The sequence below is a fragment of the Thalassophryne amazonica genome, chromosome 3 (genome assembly GCF_902500255.1).
Source record: "Thalassophryne amazonica chromosome 3, fThaAma1.1, whole genome shotgun sequence".
Lineage (NCBI taxonomy): Eukaryota > Metazoa > Chordata > Actinopteri > Batrachoidiformes > Batrachoididae > Thalassophryne > Thalassophryne amazonica.
Window position 1 is genome coordinate 60,314,227 of NC_047105.1, and position 12,124 is coordinate 60,326,350.

The 12,124-nt window shown below is 41.1% G+C and overlaps 1 protein-coding gene across 2 annotated transcripts in view; it reads left to right on the forward strand.

Moving 5' to 3' along the window:
* slc6a11a (solute carrier family 6 member 11a) overlaps window positions 1-10,449 on the forward strand; it is a 147,785-nt gene extending 137,336 nt beyond the window's left edge. For both annotated transcript variants that reach the window (XM_034166446.1, XM_034166445.1), the window contains exons 12-14: window positions 4,990-5,090; window positions 9,835-10,005; window positions 10,092-10,449. In XM_034166446.1, coding sequence (XP_034022337.1) covers window positions 4,990-5,090; window positions 9,835-10,005; window positions 10,092-10,241 — 422 coding nt within the window. In that variant the 3' untranslated portion in view covers window positions 10,242-10,449. The remainder of the gene's footprint in view (window positions 1-4,989; window positions 5,091-9,834; window positions 10,006-10,091) is intronic.
* Window positions 10,450-12,124: the final 1,675 nt, after the last annotated feature.

Genomic DNA, 12,124 nt, shown 5'->3' on the forward strand with positions numbered 1-12,124 from the left:
AGGTAACTGGAACAAGTACTTTTTTCTTAATGTTTTCCTTCACGTATGTTGTGTTTAATAAACATGAACGTATACTTTTTTTCTTCATGTAAGTGGACCAAATACTTTTTTCTTAATGTTTTCCTTCACGTATGCTGTGTTTAATAAACATGAACAATTGCTTTTTTCTCTGTGTGTGACTTTAATGAATGTAATAAAGCACATATTCTAAACCTTATACAGCCTGTGTTCTTTCCTATAATATTGTTGAAAAGGGTAAATTGTTTTTCAAACGAGGTTTTTTGTGAAAAACACTTACTGGTACCTTTTGCTCTAAAAATACCATCTGGCCTGACACCCAGCCACCCTGCCGGGAGTGACGGAGAAGAAACTTTGTTTTTTTTCCGCCTTCATCACCTCTGGGCGGCATCTCCGATCAGCGGGTGTCCCGCGCACCATGATGATCGGGTAATATCTTAAAAGAAACACCATTTGGCGTGAGTGATAAGGAGCATTGTTTATTGAAACATCCTTTGGCGTGAGTGATAAGGAGTATTGTTTATTGTTCTTCGGGTTCATCACCTCGGGGCAGCATCTCCGCTCAGCGGGTGTCCCGCCACACACACACACGCACACACACACGCACACACGCACGCACGCACACACACAGACACAGCGTCTGCAACAGGTTTTACAGCCGTGGGGTCATGTTTCCGCGAGCGGCTCTATGCGTGGGTATTTGACCGTCTTGCTGCAAAGACTTACAACCGAGAGACGGCTATTTGTACCCCTTCTTTAATTTACGAATTAAAAAACAGAAAAGGAAACGTAATAATTTAAGAATTAAAGATATTAAAGGGGCATTAAATAATAGACACTGATTTATGTTTAATTATTTCAGAATTAGTTAATTCTTTAATACATTAAAAAGATCTAGGTATTTTAATCATTCTTTAATTCATGAAATAAAATGACATTAAAATATTAGACCCTGGGTGGGAGGGGAGGTATGGCTTGGAGGCGGTGCTTGGCCGGGGTTAGGGGAGGAGCTTGGGGGTGGGGCTAGGGGAGGAGCCAGGGGCGGAACTAGGGGAGGAGCCGGGGGCGGGGCTTAGGGGCGGGACATACTGACGTCATCGACTCTGATTGGATGTGATGTCATAAGGGGCGGGGGCTCGGAGGCGGGACTAGGGGCGGGGCTTAGGGGCGGGGCATAATGACGTCATCGATTATGATTGGCTGTGACGTCATAAGGGGCGGGGCTTGGAGGCGGGACTAGGGGAGGGGCTTAGGGGCGGGACATAGTGACGTCATCAATTCTGATTGGCTATGACGTCATAGAGGGGGCGGGGCTTAGTGACGTAGTCGATTTTGATTGGCAGCTGTCACTTTTTTGACGAAAGGTGGGTCAGTTTTCTCTCTTAGGTCAAAGGATTTCATCAGATCGATGGAGGTAATGTATGGTGGTGGTCTCTGTTCCCAGCATTTTTCCTGTAACTGTCAACATGAGAAAACCATGTTTGTGATTGATTTTTTTTTATTTTTTTATTTATTTTTTTTTTGGCCTTGAAGCCACAGTGAGATTCTGGGTACAAATGAACAGCAAGTCTCTGAAGTCTTTTTTTGGACAACCCTGGCAAATACCTTGCCAACAACATGCAGGAGAGAAATCCCAGATAATTGTTGCAGTTGCTGTGGTTGCCTTTGTTCTTGTACAAGACAACTATCTTGGACTTATGCATGTTTTGAGAGAAAAAGATTTCTTTCCAGTACTGAAAGAGAAATATGTACAGATTCTTCAAGAGTGCTGTACTTTTCCCTGTTTTGATCAAAGGCTAAAGCCCAGGTTACACATAGACGGTTTTGTCGGCGGGTAGTACATAGACCGAAGTTCGCGGTAGTTCTGGCTGTTTTCGCGGTGGAAAGGGGCAGAGCATTTCGCTGGCGTTTTGAGCGCCGTACTAGCCGCAAATACGTGGATAAAATGTCGCCATTTTGACGCCGTAGCATCCGGCACATGTCAGGCAACGGGGGTTAATACCCAGTTCTATCCTTTATAATCGCAGGTTAAGACGCGTGAGAACGGCGGTGTTCTGCTGTCGCCGATAATGCCCTGTGTACCGCTGGATTTATCCAGGCAAATCCTGCATTACTCCAGGAACTTTTGCATATAGGCACCACCCCCAGAGTATAATAGGCTGAAGCAGCTGTCACTGCAGGGGGAGGGAGCTCATCTCTCAGCCTTTTCTTTTCCTCTCCTTTTCCCCTCCTCAACATGTTGCTCGTCTCCACCACAGGCCTCTCCTCTGCTCCTGAACCAGACCTCTCGTAAGTCCTTGCCGCTGGCAGTTTTCTTTTAGGAGGCATACTGGAGCTTCTCTGCAAAAATATCTGGAGCTGGCCGCGAGTGAGAGGCCTGCATGCAGCGCGCTAGCGTTTTTATACTGACCGCTGCCTATCGGCCGTTTGGAACGCCGTTACCCGGGAGGTGGCGTTTAGAACGGCGTACTGTCTGCTAGCGCCGCCGTTTTGTCTGTCTCTGTCGCCGGGTAAAACGCCTTTGAGGACGCCGATGTGGGCTCTATCGCCGTTTTACACGCCGTTGGTTAGGGATACAACGCCGGCCGCCAATTACGGCAGTGTAAACTGCGGCACTACAGGAAGGGGCAGGATGAAACGGCGATTAAAAGTATCAAACGCTGCTGTTTGCGTTGTCTCCGTCGTCACGCGAATTCTCCGGGAGCACTCCTGGAATTATTCGACATGTTGAATAATTTTTTCGACGATTCCCGGTAAAGCCGGAACTAAGCCACGCCCCCTAGTGCTGGCATTAACAACGACGTGTGATCCTTAAGACGGACAAAAACTCTTCCGGGACGCTTCCAGGAGCTCTTACCGTCTATGTGTAAATGGGGCTTAAGGGACCAAACCCAGAGTGGAGCCTTGAAGGCAGGAGGACAGACTATTAGCTATCTTTCTATCTATCTTTTTGTCAACTCCTGCAGCCAAATCAGTGCCAAATGTCATGCCTGCACTCCTTTGGATAACACTGAAAAGACCGAGCGGGGAACTCTGGTTGCGCAACCTAGAGTTTCCATAGACCTGGCCCAGGCTTTTGCCCTGGAGAGGCCACAGTTAGAGTAGCAGCACAACATGGTAGACAGCAGTTTTCTACCCCTGTTGCTTGGAATCTCTTGCAGAGTACTTTGCAAAGCCAACAGCTGACCTCACTCAGGGCTTTTGACTGCCTACCTGCAGTCTAGACCTGTCGCCCATTGAAAATGTGTGGTGCATTATGAAGCGCAAAATGCGACAATGGAGACCCTGGACTGCTGAACAACTGAACTCGTACATCAAGCAAGATTGGGAAAGAATTTCACTTACAAAGCTTCATTAGTGTCCTCAGTTCCCAAACGCTTACTGAGTGTTGTTAGAAGGAAATGTGATGTAACACAGTGGTAAACATACCACTGTCCCAACTTTTTTGAAACATGTTGCAGGCATCCATTTCAAAATGAGCAAATATTTGCACCAAAACAATAATGTTTATCAGTTTTAACATTAAATATCGTGTCTTTGTGGTGTATTCAACTGAATATAGGTTGAAGAGGACTTGCAAATCGTATTCTGTTTTTATTTACATTTTACACAACGTCCCAACTTCATTGGAATTGGGGTTGTATTTTCCTTTTGAAATTTGTTATTTCAACATGATCAATTTTGTCAACTAAGGAACTGTAAGCAATGAAGACTGGCAATTATCAAGATATAATCAGACTAATAAACTGAACACAGCTACACACAGGAGATGATCAAAAGTTCTTACAACCAGGACATGGGATGAAGCAAGGAAGAAACCAGCAAACAGAAAAGGAACCAGTGCAGTCTTAAAAACTCAAAAGAACAAATTAACAAATGAGCAGCAGGTGTGGAGTGTGAGCAGAATAGGGAAAGCTGGAACTAAAGCCACGCTTAAACATTCACACAAACTAACAAGCACAAAATGCTACAAACTATAAAAGAATCCTGGGGATGAGTAGAACTAAACCATACCATAATGATAATAATTAGACTAGAAGATCCATCAAATAACCAAGAAAGAAATGACAGAAACATGGAAACTCAAAGGTGTAAAAAGGGAAATGACAAGGCTAACAGACGTGAACACAGGACTGCAACATAATGACATAAACAGAGACACGGACAGACGACGGATCACAAAGAATACCAACAAAAGGACACAGACAGAACACAATGACAATTAACACAAGGACACAGATAAAGGACTGACTACAGATACTGACCACCAATACAGATAGGGGACAGACCACAACAGGGAGGTATCCAAGATGATCAATTCTCATGAATATACACGCAGCTACGAACGGGAGGTGACAAAGAATCATCTGGCAAACTAAACAGGAAACAGTGCAGGACTAAATAATGACACAACTGAACCAACGAGGTACAGGTGTGAAGTGTAACAGTTGTAGGGGAGACCGGGTTACAAGACATGCCTACAAACTGGCAAATACAAAGTGCCACAAACCTCACACGGGCTCTGGGGGGTGAGTAGAACCAAAAACATCTCAAACTAAAAGAACTGTACAAAACCCAAAAACAAAAACCAAAGAAGAAACGGCAGAAAGCTAAAGTTGAACTCAAAAATGTGAATGAGTGAAAACAGGGAAACTGCATGGCTGACAGACATGCACACAGGACTGAAACATAGTGACAATTAACATAGAGACACTGACAGGGATCAGACCACACAGACAACTAACATGGACCATAGACACGGACAGGGGACAGACAACGATAGCTTCCCTCCTTAAAGTATTTCCCTCTGTCTGATTATTTCTATGTCTGTTAAGCTGCTTTTGTGATGTGGTTTTGTTTTGTATTGATTTGTGAACTGTGACTGCCATCTTGGCTTGGACTGCCTTGGAAAAGAGATCTCAGTGGGACTCACCTGGTTAAATAAAAATTAAACTTTTTTTTCTCAAACAGGTGCAGATCAACTGTATGACAACATTAAGGATATGATACATTATCATCCTTGGCCAATAATGAAGATTTGTTGGCGTTATATTACTCCTGTTGTTTGCATGGTGAGTGAAATTAGACCTTTTTAAATGAACAAGTGCATTGTTGTTGTTCTTGCATAATGTACTGTATATAGCAATACATTATAGAAGACAACAACTTAGTGAAAATGTCAACATTTACTTCAATTTGACTTTATTTAGTTTATACAGCGCCAAATCACATCAAGGCTGCCTCAAGGTGCTTCACACAAGTAAGGTCTAACCTTACCAACCCCAAATTCAAATTCAACACTTCTTTCTTGGATATAATCAAAACTTTGCTTGTGCTCAAACACCAGGACACACCAGGAATTGCACCCTGGTCTACATTCACCAGCCACTTTATTAGGCACACCTGTTCAACAGCTTGTTAACACAAATAGTTAATCAGCCAATTGCATGGCAACTCAATACATTTAGGCATCTAGATGTGGTGAAGACGACTTGCTGAAGTTCAAACCGAGCATCAGAATGGGGAAGAAAAGTGACTTTGAAGGTGGCATGGTTGTTGGCGTCAGACGGGCTGGTCTGAGTATTACAGAAACTGCTGATCAACTGAGAATTTCACACACAACCATCTCTAAGGTTTACAGAGAATGGGCCAAAAAAGAGAAGATATCCAGTGAGCGACAGTTATTTGGATGAAAATTATGGCAAGCCAACAGTGACACAAATACACCACTTTCAGTCACGTATCACCAAAAATATACTGTAAAAACTGCTGTTTTGTCAGTTAGTACGGTGCTTTTTTGCCGTAAGTAAAGACGGCACTATTAAATGGGCCGTAATGTATCAAAAATACGCCGTTTTTCACACCTGTAGCGCATGGCCTCGATTTGCCCTAATTAAATAAATAAATTAATTCTTTCTCAACAAAAACCTGAGGTTTTGAACTGAGGACAGAGGCTGTTGTTTTCACTCCTAACTCTGAAATCCAATGGGCCTCCACTGTGGCTTCACATCACAACAGAACTGTTAAATTAGAGTTCTTCAAAGGAGCCCTTGCTTGTTTATCGGTTAAATTTTGGTCACTGTAAATTACATGACATTATAATTGCTTCACGTCAGAATCTGAAATTTCCCAGGCCCGAAGAACCCACCTTTATGACCTCACGTCAAGGCCAGAACCTCTCCAGACAGTGCAAGAGGATCTCTCCCACGATAAGACATGGCCATAAACTTTGAGCCTTGACAACCAGCTTTTATCTTTAGGTCTAAGTGAAGGACAAGACCTTTGCTTAAAATAAAAAAAATTGCATCAGTATTCTTTTATTCATATATAAAACTTCTAATGTTGTCTGTGTTGCTTATTCAAGCAAATGCTTTGCATGTATTCCATTTAATTGACACGTGTTCCTTGTAACTGATGTGTGTTCAAATGTGATCTTTCTGCATTATCAATATGTTGATGGTGAAATATTCTGTTTTAACCAAATGGAGTGTTAAGTGACTATTAACAATGTGTATCCATTCGAGTGTCTTAGAACAAATAGTATGCCAAAATAGTTAATGTGTTTAAATAGCTGAATTATTTCTTTGTCTGCCTTTCTCTAACACATGAAGTTTTTTGTGAAATTACACACCCTAAATGGGTGGAGTTTAATGATGTAGTCCCCTTTAAAAAGTTAGAACAGAGCTCTCTCTTTCTGCCCTTCTGCCAGCCTTCTTCAGCCTCTCTCTTCTCTCCTTTCTTCAAATGCTTAACTTTATTTTTGGGTCAACACAGCCCAGACTAACCTTAGCTAAGCTACCACATGGCTTCATTCATTGGTTGTTATCCTTTGATAACTTAAGTTTTTAAGGTTCATCAAGTCTTTCGAACTTTTACAAGAACTTCCGAGCTGAACTTTTCAAAATAATAGCGAATTGACAGAAAAGTGACATTCCTTTTCTGCATTTTCCAATGCTCTTAAAGTTTTAACTTTTTTCCCTAAATTCACAAAGACTTTTAATCTGGCTCCAACAAACTTTTTAAAAGCTACCAGAACCCATTTTTGAACAAACGCCTTCCACCTCTGTGGTCAAGCACGCTGACGACGGAGCTGATTTCAAACCATTAGCCATCCTGTTGGTAAAACCAGCCAACGCTGAAGCCTTGGGATCACCTGTGGAGACCGCTGGTTAACCCCTGACCCAAGTGAGCACGCTGCAAAGAGCCTAACCCATCAATGATGGACGGACGGTTCATCTGAGCCACCTCCTCAACGGATCAGCTAAGTGACCCAGTTAAAGGTTCCAGAAAAAGGGTTTTGTTGTCAGTGGATGCAAAGTGGCTTCCTTTTAAACATATTCATATATTTGTTTAATAATTTTCTTAATAATAATTGGCTTTGAATTTCATCACTAAATTCTAATCAGATTTATTTACTTAAAGTCTTTAAGCTTTATCGCTCTACTTTCTTTCAACATCTCATGAGTAAGCAAACTGTGGCCATAAATGAACTTATTTAATCACTGTCCACTCAAAAATGGCAGTAAACTGTTAATTTCTTGTGTACTTGTAAATAAAATGTAAATATGTCTGCTGTGGTTCATTTTGCATTCAGAAGGAAACCCTTGGTCAGTCGTATCGTAGAATTCAGACAGACCTGAGACTGATTAATTAAATTGAGACCGATTGATTAATTTGAGACTGATAAATTAATGAATGTTTAAATTAAAGTACCTATGCTTTAAATAGGTGGTGCCCTGAGTTGATTAGATATTGTTTTAGGGTGATTCTTTAACTACGGGCACTATTGGCCTTGTAAATGTAATTTCCACCACACCATTGCCTTACAATATAAAGCGCCTTTGGGCAACTGTTTGTTGTGATTTGGCGCTATGTACATGTGCTCTGATGTCACTGTTTATCTCCATAGAAACTACCCAAACAATCTTTCATGCAAACTGTTTAAAGGGACATTGCAGTGTTGTGGTGGAAATTATGGCAATAGTGTGGGACAACTATATTTTGTTTAAAAAAATCACAACAGTTGTATGACATTGAATACCCCAATCATGTTTTGATTATTTTACTGATATTTTATTTAGAGATATTTTAAAACATTAGGAAAAAAAACATTTTTTACCATTCATTTTATCATTGAAGATCAAAAGTCTGGGTGTGCTCAAATATCACTGTGTTTGTCTGCTATATGATATATTTAACTGAAATTGCTGATCCAAACAACAAATGATTTTATAAAGGAAAATCATGGAAATCATCAGGGGTGCCCAAACTTTTACATACAACTGTACTTATATAAAGCAATACTCAGACTGTTGCCTTCCTACATTTGTACTTTAATTATAAAGAGAAGTGCTGGTTCTTACTCTTTCCACTTACAAGATTACTTGTTGCTTTCTGTTCCATGTGCCCATACAGAAGAGGGCTTTTGTCTACTCAGCAGCTTTTGCCTGGACTAAGTTGCAAGAGGAGTGGAAATTAATCCAAATTGAGAACACTTGAGGGCAACTCCATAACATGCACTTGTTTTTTATAACATGCTTGTAATTTAAATTTTTATAATCGTTTTATTTGCCTTGTGTTTGTGTAAATGTGTAGCTGTGCTTTGTATTTGCTGCTGTCTTCTTGACCAGGACTCCCTTGGAAAAGATGTTTTTAATCTCAATGGGAGTTTTCCTGACTAAATAAAACATAAATGCCACTCGCGGATTTGAAGCTGCAATTTACAAAAGCTCTGATTGCGAGACAGGAACTTTACCACTGCACTATTTTCACTGCTTATGTGCCTATAATGCCTAAAATCAACAAGCAGATAAACATTTTTCTTTTTTTTTTTTAAAAATAGACAATGTATAAAGGAGGAAGTTAATTTATGATATATTTTCCTGCCTAACCCCCAAAATATTAGCCGATTTTAAATGACAAAACAGGTAAGTTAGATCAAAGTTTGCCACAAAGAGATCTGTGCTGGACTGATTCGGTCTGCTGGTCTTGATCAGCGATTGGGCACAAACACTTCAAGTTCAATAGCTGAGAGAAAAGGAGGCTGGAAATAATTATCATGCTGCACAAGCGCAGTTTTTTTACACGCATTGTGTGCATCTAAACAGCGTTTTTTATGGTGGTTTTTCAGGGTTCCATTGCTGTGTGAAAAACTGCGGATTTTTTGACACTTTATGGTGCATTTAACAGTGTCATCTTTAATTACAGGGGAAAAAAAACGCCGTAATAACTGACAAAATGGCATTTGTTACGGCGTATTTTTGGTGATATGTGACTGAAAGTGGCGTATTTGTGGCACTGTTGGCTTGCCATATAAATGCTTTGATGTCAGAGCTCAGAGGAGAATGGACAGACTGGTTGAATGGGCAACTATGACTGTCAGTATGGACCAATATCTCTGAGAAATGTTTCCAAGACCTTGTTGAATCTATGCCATGAAGAATTAAAGCAGTTCTGCAGGCAAAAGGGGGTCCAACCCGGTACTAGCAAGGTGTACCTAATAAAGTGGCCCGTGAGTGTATATAATGGTAATCAATCTCCTTTAACAGATTGGGGCAGCTTTCCTACATTTGTTGACTAAATTGTTGGAAGGGCAAGGAGGGGGTATTCTGAATACACATTCTACTACAGCAGCAAAATAACCCATGCTTAAGCAGTACCCAGTGCCTGTTCAAATTTTGGCTGGACTGTGATTGACTTGCATAATTTGTGCCAAATCCAAATGACAATTTGTGTGAGTACAAAAAAAAAATGCACCTTTTTCAGCAGAGGCTTGTGAAGTGATACTATGTGGAAATAATCCATTTATCCTGCCAGAGTACATTCATCTGTTCAGTGATGAGATACAAAGCTCTGAAGTTCAACAAAACCTATGTGTACCCGACCTGGGCTTATGCTTTGGGTTGGTTCCTTGGAATGTTCTGTGTTCTGCTGGTACCGTTGTGGATCATCTATAAAGTCTATCGCATGAAAGGGACCGTCTGTCAGGTACGTACTACCACTTTCAAACAAACTCACCTGAACAAAACAGCTACATTATGTCCTGAGATTGTTCCTCCAACCTGTGTCCACAGAACCTCAGAAAGCTCTGCCAACCTGAAAAAATGACCCACAGCCCAAAGCCGACCTCTGAGCAACGCCCTTTGAGCCCAGACCAGGTGCTGACTGCTGCTGCCAGCAAATATAAAGGAAGCGGTGGGCTTGAGATGGAGCTACAACTTTGAGAAATACCATAACTGAGTAGGAAATCTGATTAGCTCTTCACCTTACCTGATTAGAACTTTTTTAAAATTTCCCTTTAGACTTTTTTCACCATTTTCATAAAATACATGTCATTTCAGCAAATGTTTAATATGAATGCTAATGTTTAAACCATATTTTATGTTAGTCTCTTTCACAGGCTCAGGAGATGTCAATGCCACAAGATTTTTATAGGAATGAAAAACAACTGTTGCTGTTGATTATCTTTTTTTATTAAATGCATTTAAGCTGAGCTGTATTCTTTCTTTTAATATATTGAGCTACATGCTATATTTGTAAAACAAGGATTAGAATAAGCTTCTCATCAACAATTGACTCGTAATGACTCAGTGGAGTCCAGCACTACCAAAAGGGCGGGGGGCTTGGGTAAGCTCCCAATGCCATAATTGCTGGTAGTAAAAATTGGTGGTCGTAAAAATAACATAAATTATGAAGAAATACAAACTGCATGGCACTCTATAGTAAATCTGTATGTAGTAGTTGTGGATAGTTCTCAAAAACTGAGTGACTGTGCAAGAAGAAGAGTGAGGAAAGCCACCAAGACAGCCGGACAACCCAGAAGAAGTTATAGGCTCCTCTGGCTGTGATTGGAGAAATTCTGCATTGTGCATGTTTTTCCTTTATCCCCAGTTATAGCTTCATGATGAAGTGGTAGAGAGGAGGATTTTCTTTCACCAAAGCATCAAATCTAGGCTTACATCTCAGATGTACCGTCTGGTAAATTGTAGCTGAACTTTCAGGTTTTCTTTTTATATTGATGTAAATTTTAAATGTAAATAAAGTCCAAGACATATTCACTGACTTGGAATTGTTCATGTATCCATCCCCTGGCTTGTCTGAAGAAAACTGGCAATAAAACTGATTATATACAGGTATCAGGATTTGCACCAGTCCTGACCTGTGTCTTGTGCTGTCCTCTGTCTGCACCCTTGCCCACTACTTCGATCCTCAGTCTTTGATTTTCTGTTGTTTTATTATTGCCACTGGTTTTGATTTTCTGTTCATCATTTACTGTCTGTTCATAATACCTTAGTCATGTGTCTCTGTCAATTGTACTTCAGTCTGGTGTGTAGTTCTGTTCTAGTTTCTGTCCAGCCGTTGTTTTCCACTGTATAATCATTAGCACCACATCTGCCTGTACTTCCGCCCCGCTGACTGATACACTGTGTACCGAATCTTGTGCCCGTTTACCAGATAAAAATAAACAGGTTTTTTTTTTCTTAACCCAAATGGTAGAGAAGCTTGAATCTTCGACTGGACTGGGTTGCTTGACACGAGGATGTCAAGCAACCCAGTTCGCAAAAGCCTCCTCAGCTAAAATTCTTGCTCTGGTAGTCTGACTTCTGTCTTGACTCTTGTAGAGAAGAATAACAGAAGCCAGCAAAAGCTGGAGTTTTAAACCTAACCAGATCCCTCCTACCAAGAGGCAGACTGCTATTGGCTAGTGACTAACAATTGCTCTAATTAGCACCTATTGCGCTCTTGTGCTATTGTCCTAATGACAGGGCAGCTGTCCCTCCTAACGATGGGACTGACGCCTCTCCTGATGACGTGAATGACTCATTACCATGAAAAAAAAGACTGAAACTGCTTTAACCTGAGTACCCCATTGTAAACAGGGGACAAAGCGTGTCTCAGACCCCTCCCCGGTTAAGGCTGGGTTTCACCTGTTTCACATACAATGCTTCCTTCACTCCCCTCTCAAACCATTTCTTTTCTCTGGCTAAGATTTTAATTTCCGGGGGCCTATATACAGTGACAAAGTAATACGGCTGAGTTTTATTCTTCTGACCGGCAATACGTAGCATCGTGGGCAGAGCGGAGAATCAGATCCTCAAATGAGTAA